Here is an 18,913-nt window from a genome sequence, read left to right on the forward strand (position 1 = left end):
TCGATGAGTAATCAATAGGTCATCAATAAGTAATCAATAATAGTAACCCATATCCTCTTAACTTCTGGCCTATATATCCTGTATCCACTGACTACTATACACAACAACATTGAACATTCTTTTAACATTTTTTAAGATGAAGTCAATGCGGGGAATAGCCATGTTTGAAGTTGGCCGGAAATAAAAGACGGGGTAGAGGGGGTAGTTTTGTACCTTAGTTATTACCTTTAACAGGGGTGAGAGGGGTAAGAAATAATAAATCAGATCGAGGTTGACGAATGAATGAGTAACGTGTTTTGTTTTATTCCCTTAAGCTTTCGGAGCCAAACTAGAATTTAAGGATATCGTTGGCCTACCAGTATTTAAAACGTTGTTTAATATACTGTACAGGCATTGCAAGCTCACTAAAGCCTCACTTTTCCGAGAGGAAAATGTGTAAAACAAAAAACAAAAAACAAAAAACAGAAGTCAAGGGTGAGTTGGGATGATGTAAATGCAATTTACCATTAGATTTGAAAACACTGATTGATATACTTACAGATGGTACAAGCGCCCCAAACCGGAGAAAACATTTTCTGGTAAATTCTGAATATTATTTCCTTGTAGGTTTCTGCGATAGACCAAAACAAAAGTTTGTACCAAAAAAAATACGTAGCATCAATATCGAGTTTAAGAGTACACAGTGTAAAATAGTATTGTAACGGCTAAATAATAAAGCTAACTTTTATTTAATTATTTCTTAAGGTACATATCATTACTTAAACAGTTCCAACCGTCTTGTCCTCTGGAGCAAGGGCAAGGTAAATACCTTGTACCTTGCTCTTCTCTTGGTTCAGGGCTAATTTCTGGATGGAAAATAGTTTTCATGTCTTTAGAAGGGGTGGAGTGGTATTTGCTTGTTTATCGCTATGCTGGAAGGTTTTGTTTAGATCAGAATAACACTGAGAACATGACATCGATATGCGAAGTTTCACTAAAACTTGAGGCCAATTCACAATTTATGGGAAGCCAGACTTTGACATGAGGAGCTTTGCCCAAGAAAAAAATTCTCAGCAGGATGCGTAAAATGAAACCTTGGCTTGTCACAGTGAGGCGAGAGATCTCAGTTATCACACGGCCGAAATTAATTATCTTTTTTTGATCCTGTCATGCAACAAAATAAACCAGACGCCACAATCCACGCGCGAGTCTTAATTTAAACACGAGAAGACTTTGGCAATTTTCTTTCGCAAATATGCAACAAGTGAAGATGTGAAATCGAACCGACTTTTTACTTGCGGTTCTCTGATTGCTGAGCACTTTTATTGAACGCTTGCTGTTTTTGGATTCGCCGAATTTAGTCAACGGCAGAGGAAACTAAAAATAGTGACAGTAAAAGAAGAAGTGACGTTATGAAACTAAGTTTGAACGACATGGAGATAGGCTTCGTTTCTTTGTTCGTTTTCTTTAATCAGCTAAAATTTGTTAAAGCGTGCGTTAAGCATAGGTAAACTCGGTGTCGTCGGTCACATAACTTGCGTGTAACGCAAACGGTTAGTTTCCAGTACCTCGCTTGTGTCCTGGCTATTGTTTTCGGATGTCTGCAGAGGATTTGTGTACTTGCTTGTGATCGCTATTGTGTGTCAAAGGTAATTTTTTTACTAACTGGGTAATATTCTACTTTGGCGGGACTTTCAAGTTTCAAAAGCATCATGTTTTTGATTTGTAACTCACTTGAAGCATCGATATGGTGGGAGACGAACCGTCGTCCTCCTCCACGTTTAACGTTTCCAGTCTTTCAAGGGTTACAAGTTCGTCGCTTGACCCTCGAAAGCATTGGTATGTCGTTACCAAAGAAGTTTGTCGAGGTTACCCGAAGGATTTCGCCAGGAATGAAATTTTTAAGTCATTTCCAAACGAGCTTCGAAGTGTGGCTCCGCGGGAACTTCAGCCCGCCAAATCGGCGTATTCAAGCGACTTCCGAAGAACGCCAAATACAGTATATGTCGCTTCGACCTTTGGTTTAATTGCCGGACTACTACGTCAAAGCGGTCGTTCAGCTAGTGGCTTTCTGAATTCAGCTGTATTCACGCCGATTGTAAATCTCCTAAACTCCATCGCCTTGGACATGGAGCACCGCGATGCCATGGACTTCGCTTTTGGCGGGAAAGCGTGCCCAGTTATTCAAGCCTCTGAGGAACTCCAAGCAGAACTGGCGGAAAAATCACGGTCAATTGAATTCCTTGAACTCAAACTAAAAAACCTTCAGGGTCAGGTTGTTGATCTTGAAACGAGTTTAAGTGATTTTTCTTCTTCAGAGCCAACATGCTGTTCGACTCCTGTCAACTCTCGTTCACCATCATCGTGCTGCAGTTCGATCGAGGAGACAAAATGCAGCCCAGACCTCGGATCGACGACCAGAAAACGACAAGTTGTAGCCAAGTGCAAGGAAGTGCTAGATTCAATCAGTGACGTCTCTGAAAAATATAAAGAATCAATTGCTTGCGTTCTAGGAAACAGTTTTATTTATGGTGATGATGCTCAGAGAGAAAACGTGAGAAACCACATCTCGGAGGTCATAAATATTGTAATGGACTCAAAGGGGTCGAAGAAAGGCTTTTCTGAGCTTCTGTCCTCAGAAACACACGCTCGTGTTTTCCAGAGCATGAGAGTTCCGGATTGGGTGCTGTTGTATTTCAAGCTGCACACAAAGTTGCCTGATTCAGCATGGCAGACGCTGCTCAATTTGACCCAACTTGGAAAGACCGGGGTGAGTGCACTTCTGGGTAATGATGAGTGACATGAAAAGCTTTTGTTCCCTTTTTCTATTTATTGTTCTTAGTTTTGTTTGCATGCTGCTGCTTTTCATTCATTGTTGATTTGCTCAATATAATGGTTATGTATTCTCCAAAAAATAAATTACCATCATTACTTTTATCAAGGCTACTTCCCAATAAAAAATGTGTCTAGTATAATTTATCAGTTTCACAATGTATTGAGCATTTCAATTTTACTCAGAGTGATCGCCAAAGACAACAAATCAAATATCGTAATAGCATAAGGAACTAGCTAGAAGCAAGGAAACACAAGTGACCAAATCACATATGCCAAATCGCAATTGGTTTTTTTTTTGCATCTGATTGGCTGAGAGGGAAGCACGACCAACTTGACTTGATAAGAGATGACTGTATATAAGAGTTAAATTTATGCCTCCATTAATAGTTTCCTTCTATTTATCCTTAGCGATCCAGTGATACACCTTTACTTCTTTCAAAAAATGAAATCAAGGCTGTAAAGAAGTTAGTATTTTCTGTTGTGCGGAAAACGCTGAAAATTGGTAGAGTCAATGATGCTGACTTTGAAGCATGCGATGTGGACCTACAATCTGTTCTTGTCTGGGCCATACGAGAACAGCGCCTTCATTGTTGTGACACTGAGGACCTGGAATTCAATGTTAAACTTGATGGCCGTCCTCTTGGTGGTGAGTGTATCAGTAACATATTTTAACTGGGTGTTTCATTTGTCTGCCTAACAGTATCTACTGCAGTATTTTTGATAAGATTGTGTCATTCTATGGGTTAATAATAATATGTTATGAATAGTTGGTAATAAAACTATTTATTTTTGGTATTTTGTTTTCAAGGGAAAAATCAAGTGGCTGTTGGTCTGGCCCCCATTGACTTTGCAAATAAAAGTTCTGAGAGCGCCTTGTCAGTCTACCCTATTGCTATAGGGAATTGTAAAGAGAATAGGTCAGTGACTACTGATTGTGCAATCATGAACAATTTTTTGCATTTGGATAAGAAAGTAGGCATTGAGATGTTGCTGTAAAGAAAAGAAACATTTATACATGTATTTCTCAGTCAGTTATTTAAGATGTAGTAGAAACTCTAGATAAAAAGAGTTCCCTTTCTTTCATGAGCAGCTTTAGTTGAATTTTGTGATGAATACATTTTTTTCTGTTTATTACCTTCTTTCAATTAAGGTGGCGTTTAACATTTTTTATTTTTGTCCCTATTCTTATATTAGGGCAAATCTAAAGCAATTGATTAGAAATCTTAATTGCCAGAAGAATGTGATAAAAAAACATGGCATTGTTGTGGATGGAAAAAAGTACAACATCTCTTTCACAGGTACATGTAAATAGTGATTTAAACCAGACTGATGAGAAAGGGAATGAATTTTGAAATGCTGTTATTTATTTAATGGGACATTATTTGTGTTTATTTGGGAGAAAAACTAAGTTAAAGCTATCTCATAATTTTTTACAGGGATCAATTAATTGTGCAAAAAAAGCGATGGCAAATACTGTTTGATAATTACCTTAATATTTATGGCACTGTTCAGTACCTTTAGTAACATTTTGCTGTTGTTCTAAATATCATAACAATCCTGCCATTAAATAGGGTTATATCAACATTAATACCACTGGTTCATAAGGAAATTGGACAAACTTATACAGTATGTGAAATGGTCCTTGGATATTGTTTTGCCTCATTAGCATGTGTTATGAATTGTTTCCCCTTATACGACCTTAAGTGACTCTGGACTACAAGGCTTTGCTGCTTCTCCTAAACAAAAAAGACAATGAGGATTTCCTCCTTGGTGGCAAGGGCTATGGAGTGCAGTGTTGTGCATTTTGTGATGCAATAAGGGTAAGGTTTTATATATTTACATGTAGTTTGATGGTAACTGCATTAATTAACACTTACTTGAATTGTAAACTGCATTTTAGTATAGGGTTCAGTGACTATCTGTATCAATCATGTCAGTTATAAATTAGTACTATTATCATCAATAAAATACTTTTATTTTTGCAATCCTAGTAAACACTGAATGTTAAGACAAGGAAAATAGATATCATTATCTAGTAGCTCTTTAGCTCTTTGTGGGAAAATTTTATGTTTTTTCCAGCATTCTAAATGAGGTCAATATTTCTATTGTCCATAACTTTATTTTAGGCTTGCACTTGCCATGGAGTTGCTGTGGATGAGACATGCCTGGATTGTTTAAGATCAAAAGCTAACATTGGAAGGTGAGGGTGTTGTGAGCACAACTGACTGGTAAATATAAAATAATGGAAATTTCCAGGTTCAACGTAAGCCACTGAGTGTGTATTTTTGCTCTTTTTCAGGGGTACAGGCCTTCGGGATGATCTCAATTTTCTTCTGGAGGAAGACTTGAGCAGCATAAATCTTTGCTCTCTACATTGTGAGATGCGAAATTGTGAGCAGCTTCTAGGCTCATTGGGTTTGTTTGCCTATCGAGTTGGAACCCTGGACAAGTTGAATGGTGCCTTGTCTGATTATGGGCCTGAAAACTGTAGAGGTTTTCCTAGAGTAACAGTTAAAGAACGGAAAGGACAACAAACAGCAATAGAGAGACAAAATATACATGTTGCATCTTTTTCAGGTACTGTCATCAGTCCTTTAATCTATTGTTCATCACCAATGTAATGCTGTCAGGAATATGCCAAATGAATGAACCCATTTACAGAGTGAACATAATTTATAACTTTGTGAACATAATTGCATACAGTCTTAGGAAACAACTTTTTCAATTTTCACTCCGATTGCCATGTGAAGGTCATGGAGTAGTATACATACTTGTGCCATTTTATGACACTGATGCAAGTTTGGTGGTCGGTATTTAAAGTCAAGGTAAATTCTTTATCAGGTTCGATGGAGAGAGAAGTTCTTAAAAACTTTGAAGAAATTGTAGCAAGGTCACTCCCCCTTGAGAAAGTTGCCCATTACTATGAGGAATGTTCTGGAGCTGCAAGAGACGTTCTGCTAAACTATGTCACCTTTTTTGAACAGAGGATATCGGTGGGTTAACTCATACATGTAGCAAGATTTTAAATATCTTACGTTACTGAGCAGAATTTAATGCTTTATATCATTTTAATACACATAATTTCAGGTTGGGTTGAGATGACTTGTAAGGGAATAAATAATTATGTTTTACAATAAAAACTTACAATGTAATTAACAATGTCCTTATTTGTAGTTTGTAGATGAGATACTCGACCGGGGAACCTTTGTTAGAGACTATGGTGTGCGGCAAGAAACAATTGACCTCGATGACACAAAAGGTGAAAGGACATCTCAACGAAGCTCATTAGCTTACTATATTTATAAATTGTTCACTTAATAATTTTTTATTTACTCATCAGCCTATTCAATATTCATAACTTTCTCAAGATCTGAAATTGTTCTTAATGGAGCTACAGTTCAGTCAAGGCTTCTTTGCCTAAATTTTCAAGTTTCTCATTTCATTTGTAATCAAATTGAATTTCCCTCATGCTTGACCACCTATGTCTTGGATTACTCCTACCTATTTGATGTTTGTTTACCCTGGGAAACTATTATTTTAAGGTTTCCTTACCAGTTGGGATTCTTAATATAGTTGAACCTCCTGTAAGCCACCACCCAAAATGTGAAGCCTAGGTGGTCGCTTATGGTAGGTGGTCGCTTATGAGAGCTTAGACCATAATGGGTCAAAAGTTTTCCTCATTAGAATATGATAACTGCCGAGACTTAACCCATGAACGAATGCCGATGCAATGTTTTATTCATGTGAAAGTCAATTTCGAGAAAAACATCTGGTTCTTCCCATTGAGAAATTGAGATAATGCTACAACACCTTATCCAATTTATGCTCTACTATCTGTCAAATGGTTGCTTACCGGAGGTTAAAAACAAAGGAAAATTTCAAACTTTTAGCTCTAAAAGTAGTCGCACTCACTAAAAAGAGGTTTCAAATATACCGATTTGACTTGGAAACTTTTGGTATTTTGGAAAACTGGTCGCTGAGGAGAGGTGATTGCTTACGAGAGGTGGTCGCAACCAGAGTTTGGACTGTAGTTTATGTTACATTTGAAATATTTGTTTATTTATTTACAGTGGCGCCAATTAGCACATTTAATAGTGCTAAATACATTTGACACTTAAATAAAGTTATTATTATTATAATTATTTAAAGTAAATTTCACACATTGTAATTTTGATGTAAATCCTTTATGCAAGAACCTTTACCCACATAAAGTCATCTGTCTCTCAACCCAAGGCTATGAATGGCTGGAAACAAACATAATCAGGGAAACCTTGGGTTGCTCCAGACTACAACAAATTGGTCCATTATATTCCCATTAAATGCTTACACTGACAATCTGTTGGATTCTTTCTGTTTTTGGCTGTAAGAACTTAAAGTGTTCTTGGAGAACCTAAAGGAGAACTGGATTAAAAGACAAAAAGAAGTCGAAGAAAGATTCCTGGAGCTGGAAGAACAGTGTGGCAATGAGGAACCCCTACCCAAGAAGAGGAAAAGAGGGAAGAAGAAAAAACTCATGGAAGACCACACTGATCCCTTCGCAAATTATGCAGCCCAACTTCAAATTGAATTTTTTGTCAAGGTAAACTTGTAGCTAACTTTGACATGCAAGTAGGTTGCATACACTCAATTGAGTCATTCACTTATAAAAATGCCTGACTGGAAAATCAGTGTTGTTCAATAACCAACATTGTCAACTGAAAGATTAGCAGTTTTATTTGTGAAGAAACAAAAAGTTTAACTGCAGCAGTTGTAACTTTATTTGACTAATACTTAACTGATGAAAGAATGAAGGATGCGAATACAGCCATAACACTACTGGAAAAATTAGCTGAAAAAATTTCAGGCTCTAAATGGGATTCGAAACCATGACCTTTGCGTTACTGTTGCAATGCTCTACCAACTGAGCTGTCAAAACCACATGAGAGCGGTCGTGTGTGGGTTGGGCCCTATATGTTCAGTGGACGTAATACTCAGCTGAAATTTTTTCATGTCATTTTTCCAGTAGTGTTATGGTTGCATTCGCATCCTTCATTCTTTCATTATTTAATTGCTACTGTTGGACATCTATTACCATGTAATACTTGTCAGGTTTGCTGTGATTGGAGGGAAATTGCCCACACAATGCGTGACAGAGTGTTCGAAGACCATGAAGAGCAATTGATTGATATCCATGATGTGAAGGTATTATTTTTTATATTGAAAACAATTATTATTCTCTTACGAAGCTGTTGTGGCCATAGCCCTTGGTCCATATACACACTTGCTTAAACTTTTCTTGAGTTTGTTTGAATTAACTGAAAATGGTAGGATATCACCTTTATGAACTAAGTTATTCAATACATACAGTGGTTTAAGTCCATTTTTGTTTTAAGCATTGCATCTAGACTTGACAGGTATGAAACTGGTTTGTGCAGAAATATTCAGGAATGATCAGTTACTCTTACTAAATCCAACAAGGTTAATAGGCTGATAGAAAATAATTTCAACCATAGCTTTTCTACACTGGAATGCTAAAGCTGTATGTTACTGTCAAAAACTACATGCTTTTCTGTAGTGTCAAAATTATTGTGTATACAGTTAAAAATTTTACAGGTAGAGAGGGTTACCCATCTTTGATAATTTAATTTCTTATTACATTCTTGTTTTCTTTTGCTATACTCTCTAGTGCAAGGAGTGGGGCTTTTTGTTGAAAATGCTATTTGGACTACACCTTGGCACTGGTGATTATGGGCACCTTGTCATAGATCACAGTGCTATGCTCCTACGGCACTTTAGGTCCTTCTATAAATATTCTGGCCAAGGATTTGAGGCTTCTCACAAGCTACACAGACAATTGTATTCTAAGGCAACAAATCATGATTCATCTGGACCTGGCCAGTCATGTGAGTTACAAGATACTGTATTATTATCATCATCCTTGTCGTCATTATCATAACTGTTATCAGTATTAATTATAGTTATTTTACTTATTATAGTCCAGTCACACTAGTTTCAGTCACTTTTATTTCTCAATACTCCCTAGAGTGTCTGTTGAGGCCAACATGTTTTTAACAGATGCACTAGATCGTCAATCACTGACATTATACTTCCTAAATTTCATTTAGATGTCGCTAAAAAGTCTTTTTATTATCATGGTGCATGCGCATTTAATAGCCTTCCAACGAACATAAAGATTTTACCACCTAAGGAACGTTTCAAGGCTATCTCCGATTTTTTTTCTTAGGTTATTTTTTAGAACATTTTCAATTCTATATCCAATTTTTATGAGAACGCTATTACCTTTTTAAGCTTTTAAATTTTTTAAACATTTCAGCGTATCTTTTAAAGTAGTTAGTTTTTTTATAGATATATATTATTTATACATGCTCTTTTTATTTTACGTTATACAGGGCCCCCGTTGATACCAGTCCTGCGACTGAAGGGGTCACCCTGTTTAAATATTGATTATTATTATTATTATTATTATTATTATTATAATGATATAGAATCAAGTTTAAATGAAAGTAAAATAAGTTGTAATATCAAATAAATTGGGTTTGAAAACATTTTCTCTTCCTATAGTGAATCAAATTCTCACGCATTGGTATGCAACCATGCTGCTGTCGTTGAGATATTCATTCCAACAAGCTGAAAATTGCATTATGGCCAGTAAGTATTAAAAACCGAATTATGTGCCATGGATATTTTGTAATACTACATCAATAGATTAATTCCTTGTGTGCATTTTACACATGGAGATAAAAGGAAACCAAGTAAATAAACACTGAATTTAATTACACGTATATCTTAATGCAAAGTTTGTGACATAATTGTGTAACATTAGCATTTGCTAGCATGCAATGTTAATTCGAAACAGGTATGGTTTTCACTCCCTCAAGCACTATCTTTTCTTTTGTTTTTTGTTTTTTTTTCATTCTTAGGAAAGAAAACATTTACCTACCGTGGATGTGGCTGGAAAAGTGCTGGTCATGAAATGAGATCTTGGACAGGAGCTATGAAAACTTGGGTTCAAGTAATCAATAATTTATTTGAGCAAATGTTTGGAAGTGACTTCCTTACATACTGCTATGATAAAGACCATGGCACGAGGGTCGAGGACACAGTGACATCCAGTATTTTAGAATACTGCCATGATCACTGGGAAAGTCAGTATGGTGTCCACATCAGTCCACAGCCACCACAAGATCTTTCTGGTAAGTGTCACCCAGTAGCTACCACCTTGGTTTCAGATACTGACATGCTGACTGAGCCAACCCCACTGCAAGATCTTTCTGGTAAGTGTCACCCAATAGCTACCAACTTGGATTTAGATTCTGCCATGCTGAATGAGCCAGCCCCAATACTCATTCCAGAATCTGAACCAGCTAAATGTAACTTGGAGTCTGTCACTTCTCATTCATCTCCTCAACTGAAAGCTGCAGTTGTCATTGAGGATCAAGGTGAGACCATCCTGTCACAGCAAACTGCCTTGCAAGTTGCTATGGCCAAAGCTAGCACAAGAGGTGAAGAAGCTGCTCTACACAGTTTACTTCCACCTCTGGCATCAAAATTTCCCTTGGCACTCCAGCCAGTTTATGGTAAAACCTCGAATGCAGATCCCTTCTCATTAACAGAGCGTCCCTGTAAAAGTGACATCCAGAAGGCTCAGAAAGTTCTGCTTGATGCTAAAAAAGCAGGCATGAATCCTACTGGTATTGACATTGAAGGCAAGGGTCAGTTTTGTGAGAGTGCCCTCTGTATCCTAAAATGCTTCTGCACACTAGCTGACACTACTCGCAAAGTGTCTGCAGAAGCTAACTGGCTTTCAAAAATGAAATGCTCACCTGAAGATCTTGTACGATTACAAGATGCCCTTTGGCATCATCCAACAAACCACCCAATACTAAAGTACGGTAAGAAGGGATTGGATTCCACGTCATTTTCTGATCTTGTTGAGGAACGATATATCGATAGCTTTGTCATTGATATATGCATCGGTAAGTTTTTGGATGACGCCAGAGAAAATGGTAAGAATGACACTGTGTACTTTCCCACAGAATTTTATGATTGGATGAGCTGCAACGACAAGAATTTCAAGCAGCTGCAATTAAATGAAACAACAAAGCACCTCTCAAACATTGATGATTTGCAGCAAATTCTAGTGCCAGTTTACATGCCTAACCATTGGGGCTTAATCTTTGTTGATTTAGCCCAGAAAGAGATGTACTTTGATGATGGCCTGCAGTCAGCAGTTCCTACCATGTCCCTTCCATCAGTCAAGTTGTCATTAGAGTTACTCTCTGAAATGTACCCATACCATCCACTTTTTCAAACAAGGTTTTGGAAAAACTATCTAAGGTTTCGGCGCTTTGGTATGCCATCTCAGGCACGGGTTAACTCAAAAATGATCGGCATTGGAAGCTGTGGGATTGGTGTGATCATGGCTGCAAGGGATATGATTCAGAATGGGTCTTCATGCATCAACAACTTCCTGTGGAGATTTTCTGATATGGATCAACACAGGAAAACTTTAATGTTGCAGATCCTTGACTGGAGTACTCCATAGAACCAAGGTGTCCTACACTACTATTCTTCCTGTCTTGGCTAGCCAGTCACATGTAGACTCTGGTTATTTGAAGGCAGAAAATCTTCATTTAGCTAGTTCTGCCTCTCTTGGGTAGTCAGTCCTATTTAGACTGTTGTTATCTGAAGAACAGAACTTTTATTTTCACCTAGTTCTGTCTCTCTTGGGTAGTCAGTTCTATTTGGTCTGTTGTTATCTGAAGAACAGAACTTTTATTTTATTTTATTATTATTTGCTTAGTTTTTAATTATTTATTAACTTTTGTTAATTTTTTTGATGATTTTATTTTATTTTTTCTTTTCTTTTTTATTGATACTCATTTCTTTCATTTATTTTGACCCAGTTCTGTCTCTCTTGGGTAGTCAGTCCTGTTTGGGCTGTTGTTATCTGAAGAACAGAACTTTTACCTCATTTTAGTATTCATTTATTTTTAATTCTATTGTTGTTATTATTATTATTATTATTATTATTATTATTATTATTTTATTATTATTTTTTTTGTTTATTTTTTTTTTTTTGGACCCAGTTCTGTCTCTCTTGGGTAGTCAGTCCTGTTTGGGCTGTTGTTATCTGAAGACAAAGACCTGTTTTTGTTTTTTCCTTATCCCCCCACTGTTTTTCCACCTCATGGTCCGTACCTTGTCGTGGTGAGGTGGCTTGTGTGCCTCAGTGACCTGTTTGAAGCAAATCCAGTGAAAGATACAGTTTCTTGATATACTAAATCAATTGAAAGGAAGAGGCCAGACTAAAACGGACCATCCTTTCTTAAATGCCTTTGAGTAAATTTCAGACAGATTTTAATCAGTTGGAATTCTATATGCCCTGGTCTGAAGTGGACCTATTTATAACATCCGACAATCACTTCAAACCATTAACCTGATAAGAGGATACCAAGGCCTTTTTATAAGAGATGTCAGAATTGAAGCCTGGAATACCTGGCATAATAGACCCAAACAGAAGGAGGTATGATAGTTTTTTTCTGCTTTCCCTTTCACAAACATTTAATGTTCTGTTTGTTTAATTTATAACAATATTGTGATTTCTTACTCTGTATTGTTTCTATCGAGCAGTTTGTTATACTTGGGCTGTTGTTATTTAAGGGCATCATCATCATCATCATCATCATCATCATTTCTTTTAACCCAATTCTGTCTCTCTTGGGTAGTCAGTCCCATTTGCATGGGCTGTTGTTATCTGAAGAACAGAACTTTTCTTTATTTTATTTTATTTTTTTTACCCAGTTCTGTCTCTCTTGGGTAGTCAGTCCCATTTGCATGGGCTGTTGTTATCTGAAGAACAGAACTTTTCTTTATTTTCTTTTATTTTTTTTTACCCAGTTCTGTCTCTCTTGGGTAGTCAGTCCCATTTGCATGGGCTGTTGTTATCTGAAGAACAGAACTTTTCTTTATTTTATTTTATTTTTTTTACCCAGTTCTGTCTCTCTTGGGTAGTCAGTCCTGGTTTTTGGGCTGTTGTTATCTGAAGAACACAACTTTTATTTTATTTTATTATTTTATTTTTTTTTTTATCCAGTTCTGTCTCTCTTGGGTAGTCAGTCCTGGTTTTGGGGCTGTTGTTATCTGAAGAACAGAACTTTTATTTTATTTTATTATTTTATTTTCTTTCCCCAGTTCTGTCTCTCTTGGGTAGTCAGTCCTGGTTTTGGGGCTGTTGTTATCTGTTATTATTACTATTATTTTATTTTCTTTCCTCAGTTCTGTCTCTCCTGGTCAGAACCTGTTACATGCAGCACTCTTTAGTTTTATAATTTAACATTTTGTGTCCATTTCAGTCATTTTAATAATGTGGCAACTCTTTTAGGTCGCAAAGCAATGCAAAGTTGGCTGTTGTTAGCAAGAGTACTTATGAGGTATGAGAGCTGTTGGTATATACTTAAAGTTTTATTTTTGACAGACAAATGTTCCCTTAATCTTAAATTGTGTGGAATCCGGTAGAAGGAGACTGCTCCTTTCTGGATAGGTATTTTCAATCAAACTTGCACTTTCGAAACATAAAATCTGAGTGTCAACTTTCCGTGGTTATTGCTCGAAAACAGTTCATGCCACCAGATGACCCCAAACTCTCTGGTTGCTCTTCCTTCACCAGGTCCGACAACCATTTGAACTGGACGAAAAGTTGGCCGTCCCACGTCTTGCTCTCTCTTTGGCTGCCTCTAGTGCTTCTCTAGCATTTTGCGGTTCGTGTCTTTCCTCTACCTCCTTGTTTCGCAGGTAAGTCTTCTTAAGGTTTAAAGGAATGGCACTTTGTTGACCGAGGGCAGGTTACAGTATCATTCAGGTCGTGGTCTCTGTATTGGAACACATTGAACTTTTCCCTCCAAACGGGGGGACGTAGGTGCCTCTTTTCTCTGCCGCTGTTATAAATGCATTTGGCATGTTAGCTAACAAAATTTGGACGTACTCTTCCAGTACATAGTACCTTTCAACGCGACTCCATTTCCCTTAAACAAATATAGATATTGTACAACGCTATATTCATCATTTTCTCTGGTAACATCATTGGTTCTTGAGAACAAAACAATTTACCGCTTCAATCCTATTCGCTAGTTTGGAAGTTTCTCAGTCAAGAGAAGTAAGATAATGATAGTAAAACGTAGTCACTCCATTGCCACAGAAATTTTGCGATTCCGTTGTAAAGATTGGAGAAACAGAGGGGAAGTAAATGCAAGCATACTTACCGACGGCCTTTGGATGTACCGGTAGACAGGAATTAATACTGTCCACAATGCCACTTATCCCCTGTTTGTAGCTTGAAGACCTTCACCCTCTTCTAATCCTTGAAGGTAGCCGTATGACCTTCTGACCATTGTAAAACGGCAGAAATGTCACTGAATGCGCATCGATATGATTTTTTGCCTTTCTGTGTCGAAATAACGCAGTAGTGGTATTAAATTCGGACGGACAAATCGTAGCGCGTTTTAAAAACAGCCACAGAAACAGCCATGTTTGCAAGAATGGTGAGAATCTCTGCGACTTAAAAACCTTGTAATAGCTTTTCATCATGCTTTTCATTAACTTATTTACACATAGGCTTGCTGTGATGGAACAAAGCTCTTTCAACAATGATCAATCGGTGAATAGCTGAATAGTGTGTGAAATAGGGGATGGTTTTCCGGCAAATATAGCTGCTTCCTGAGTTCTTTTTGCTCCACCAATCGTATACATTTAATATCCATTACACGTGCTTGCCAAACGCTTTCCGTCTCTCACTTTGGAAAGATCGCCCGTGAAATCAATTTTTCAAGGATAGCTGTGAATAGTTTTTCATCTTGCAAATAACCGGTTCTTCCACTTATTGCTTCGTAAATTTTTAGCGTATTCATCCTTAATGGCTCGAAACAAACGGAAAACGATCAAAGATCCAGAAAAGTTGAAGAAAATTCGGAAAGAAGCAAAGAAAAGGTGGAGACAAAAGAAGGCTCAAGAAAAAGCTTTGAAAGCAGCGGCAGCCATCGCCGGCAACTCGGCAACTATTGGCAAAAAGGAAGAACAAGTGGTTAGGTCTGTGCGAGAAGTAGCGGAGCAGAAGGTTGAAGAAAAAACCATGAAAACAGCGGCAGCCATCGCCGGTAACTCAGGAACTATTGGTAGAAAAAAAGATCGAGTAGTAACGTCTGTGCGAGAAGTAGCGGAGCAGAAACGTGGCGAACCTGCTAACCCGCCGCGAAGACGAGTCGACGTCCAACACCACGTTAAAGAGATCAATCCCTCGTTAGTCGTGCGGACAGAAAAATTTCTTGGATCAGGAACATTTGGAAACTGTTATCTCGCTTATTACCGAGATCTGCTTGTGGCTGTAAAAGAGTTCAAGTCTGTGAAAAAGTGGAGCACTAACGACCTGAAAAAAGAAGTACGCCAGGAAGCGAGAATGATCAGCTACCTCGGAGATCACAGTGGCGTGCCTTTGCTATTTGGTGTAATAACTAAGAGCGAGCCGCTTCGGCTTATTACAAAGTTTCATGGCCGAAAACATAGAAGCCTGACCTTGTCCAGTGCCACTAGAAAAAAAAATTATCTGGACAAACCTGGTTGGCTCGGTGTGTTAACAAAAATCATCGAAGCGCTCATGCACATACATTCGTGCGGTATCCTGCACAACGATTTGAAAGCGAACAACGTCCTGCTCGAGGAACGAGAGAACGGGTCAGTAAACCCGGTAATTATAGATTTTGGCAAAGCACGCTTTGCGTCTGATACAAAGCCTGCGGTGGCTGTAACAATTTCCAAAAGAGAGGAGTACCAGAAGCGCTACCCTCATATTGCGCCCGAAATCGTGTGTGGAACTGGGATGCAAAGCTATAAATCAGACACATTTTCATTTGGAAGAATCGCCCTTGCTGTACTGGATTTGCTACCCACAGCAACTGCTCGATCAATTAAGATGGCCAAATCGGCTTTAAACGATGATCCTGAACAGCGTCCCTCGTTAAAGGAACTGCTTAGCGTCCTTTAAAGATTTGTCAATTGAAGTAAAGAAACTCAGTCGTTCTCAAATAGTTAAACAGGCCAGTATGAAGTAATTTTGTAAATATGTCTTATAGTGCCCTCGTTAGTTCACGTTTTCCTTTTTAGATGAAGAACCTCATATTGAAAATGTTACCGCTGGAATAGTGATATTTACGGATTATCTGTGTTTCTCTTCAAAAACTGTGCTTTCAGTTTAGTGTTGCGAATAGAGAATCATCACGTTACTATTAAGTTTTTTCGATGAGCAATGAAAGTACTGTTTCCGGTTATTTAGAATTCGACTTGTAAAGATATATATTCTTTTTTATCAGAGAGCGACATGCTTTTAATACCACTAGTTGTATATGTCTCCGAGGAACAGCGGCATTAACTAATTATTAAAAGTGTTTTTAGAGAGTAAATAATACGTGGTTTATGAGAGTTTTATCCAGTGACACCAACGCCGCGAAGACAAACGTGACCAAATTTCTCCTCGCAACATACAGTTACAGCCACGCGTGTTGATGTCTGGAAACCATTTGTTTTCATGTCATGAGATACTTAATTAAATTGGTTCGTGTTTCTTTCGGCATGCATTTGACCGCCGATAAGTGCGAAAAAAGTAATTACTGGAAATTCCTAGGGGACACCAAGAGCGTAGTAAACGTGTTAAATACGGTGTTCTCTGTCAGTTAATGATAAGCCATGGAGGAGAATTTCTCCTTCTTAGCCTAATTTGCATATTTTTTTTCGGAGGGCAAAGCTCGTCATGTGAGTCCATCATAATGATTGAAAGAAAGCTTTTCCTGTCATTGAATCAAAAAATAAATAAATAAATGAATAAATAAATAACACACAACAACAGCGTGGTAATTGTAAAAAAAAAATCTTGGAATAAAACGCGCAATAAACGCCGTACCTCTATTGAATAAACTCAGACCGCTCTTTTTTTTTGCCTGTCTTCGATTTTATGATCTACCGCACCCAAATTAGCAATCAGCAAATCAGAAACCGTGCCTACTCTCCTGACACGGTGTGATATCAAGTCACTGACCTGATATGGCTGCGTTATCATGGTCACTTGGCCGAATTTGGGAAGAGTAAATACCGAATCATGCCCTGTTTGTTAAGCTTCGTCAGCATACCAGGCTTGTTAGGTTTCGATCGCCAATCGACCAAACTGACCTGATATGCTACCAAAGCGTGCCTGAAAGTACCCTGAGTATTTACAAATAATAGTGACGAAAACTGGCAAACGGTTGTTGACCTTAGACGGCCTAAAACAAGCAGCTCATGCCGACAATTTTTGCTACTTCAGCCCTCTTCTGTTGCATCAGAGCGAGGTTCTTTCCTTTCATTATTAGAAAACTGATTTGGCAATAACCACATTTCATATTTTCTATGACAAATAATCTCTACGTGACTTCGTAGAAGAAAAATCAAATGAGGATTTCATCGACCATCCTCCAAACGCCACCTTCCTGACCAAATGTGGAGAAAAAGAGGGGATGGGTGGGGTGGGGTGGGCATTTCCTTGTTTATCCTGATTCAACTGAATTTTTACTTAGATCAGGTTAACATTGAGGAAAATGGCATTGAAATGTGAAGCGTTGCTTTAACCGAAGAAAACGTTTTCTGTCAAATTCCAGATATTGTTTCTTGATAAGTATCTGCTATAGATAAAGAAACGAGTAAAATATATATATCTAGCAATAGTGGTGAGGTTATGGATACACTTTTTAATATGATAATAAAGTTTACTTTTATTAGCATTGATCCTATACACCATACGTCTAACCAAATACAATGGAACGCCCCTGAACGGACACTCTCGCAAGCCGACAGGTCAACTTACGACCGCCTTCACAAAACCCGTGTGAACTGCCGTACAAACTCAGTGCTTACTCGTTCTTGTAAGCAACCGCGGACACTTTGAGGCCTTGTAATTTCGATTTCACGTTTGTTTTTAAGCTCTCGAAAGGAATTAGGCCTGAATATGAAAGATACTCATAGACATTCGTAAGCTATGGTCCTCCATTTTGTTGCATTGAGACTGTAAGTTACTGCTGGCTACAATTTGATTATGAAAATGGCGAGTTATATTTCAAGTTGAACGATGTAATTGGAATTTAGCACTTAATATTTAAAATATTAATCGATATACTTACAGGTATAAAATAAATAAATAAATGAATAGATAAATGAATAAGTAAATAAATAAATAAATAACTATTAGTCCGTCTACAGGCGTTTCGTTTTTTGTCTACTAGTTACTTTTCTTCTGCGCTCGAGGGGGCCGCGAAATATGCACAAAACAATTTTGTCTTTCCCAGGACCATCTCCATGCGTTCGAGCTTTTTCAAATCCCCTGCGGTTAGCACTTTTTCTTGGGATATAGACGAAGTCACGACAAAATAGATATCTTTTGGACAGAATAGCAATTAATGTGAGGCCAGACTTTGAACTAGACAATGAATATGAGTAACCAACGAACTAATATGTTCAGTTTTAAGCTTAATTTTGTCCCTAGGCAGCAGGGCGGGGTTAGCAATTTCAAGCTCGAGGACACAGTTTCTCACTTTACGGACGATCCTATGCCAGCAAATAACAATTTTTCTGCTCTCTCCTGCGGTAAATTGGCTTACACTGTAAGTGGGTTTGTTTTTGCCACCGTGTCCTTTAATCGGCTGACGTGCCGTCTACAAACCATTCCTAAAAAATCTTCGCAACGACTAACTTACATACTAGACACAGAAGCATGTGTTAAAGAAGAGATACATATCTTACAAATTAACATTTATTGCTTTTAGTTCACCTCTAACCAACCAACGATCAAAGAGGTAAACTCGACTGAAATTGACTTAGTTTTTATAATTTAAAAATGTAGGTCGTGAGAAGCACAAGATTACGCCCAGTTACAGCGCACAACCAAAAAAACTCACAACCTCAAAACATTCCTTTGAATTTACTTATAGTGAATAGAGATAAACTTGTGTAGATTAATCGTCGATGGAAGTATGAAAAGGGAAAAGGTGGGGGATTGCCGCTATTTTACACACGAAAATTGATC

General features: G+C 37.8%; 2 protein-coding genes across 3 annotated transcripts; both read left to right on the forward strand.

The window, feature by feature from the left end:
• The first annotated feature begins 1,639 nt into the window (after window positions 1–1,639).
• Window positions 1,640–11,515, forward strand: LOC110041757 (uncharacterized). Its single transcript, XM_089277295.1, has 14 exons — window positions 1,640–2,749; window positions 3,223–3,460; window positions 3,623–3,731; window positions 4,009–4,112; window positions 4,519–4,634; window positions 4,941–5,014; window positions 5,114–5,391; window positions 5,656–5,807; window positions 5,989–6,073; window positions 7,182–7,393; window positions 7,903–7,995; window positions 8,480–8,696; window positions 9,376–9,462; window positions 9,735–11,515. The coding sequence occupies exons 1-14, from the start codon at window positions 1,727–1,729 to the stop codon at window positions 11,357–11,359; spliced, it is 4,413 nt and encodes a 1,470-aa protein (XP_089133421.1). The 5' UTR covers window positions 1,640–1,726; the 3' UTR covers window positions 11,360–11,515.
• Window positions 11,516–12,346: 831 nt separating this feature from the next.
• LOC149098898 (testis-specific serine/threonine-protein kinase 4-like) lies at window positions 12,347–18,087 on the forward strand. 2 transcript variants are annotated; one of them, XM_089277272.1, is made up of 3 exons: window positions 12,347–13,247; window positions 13,484–13,608; window positions 14,712–18,087. In XM_089277272.1, exon 3 carries the CDS (start codon window positions 14,726–14,728, stop codon window positions 15,848–15,850), a length of 1,125 nt encoding a protein of 374 aa, XP_089133398.1. In that variant the 5' UTR covers window positions 12,347–13,247; window positions 13,484–13,608; window positions 14,712–14,725; the 3' UTR covers window positions 15,851–18,087. The 2 variants fall into 2 exon arrangements, with proteins under 2 accessions (XP_089133398.1, XP_089133397.1); XM_089277271.1 differs by having other exon boundaries at window positions 12,347–13,608.
• Window positions 18,088–18,913: the final 826 nt, after the last annotated feature.

Source organism: Orbicella faveolata, unplaced genomic scaffold, assembly GCF_042242905.1.
Source record: "Orbicella faveolata isolate gen_17 unplaced genomic scaffold, um_ofav_v1 contig_46, whole genome shotgun sequence".
In the NCBI taxonomy this organism is placed as follows: domain Eukaryota; kingdom Metazoa; phylum Cnidaria; class Anthozoa; order Scleractinia; family Merulinidae; genus Orbicella; species Orbicella faveolata.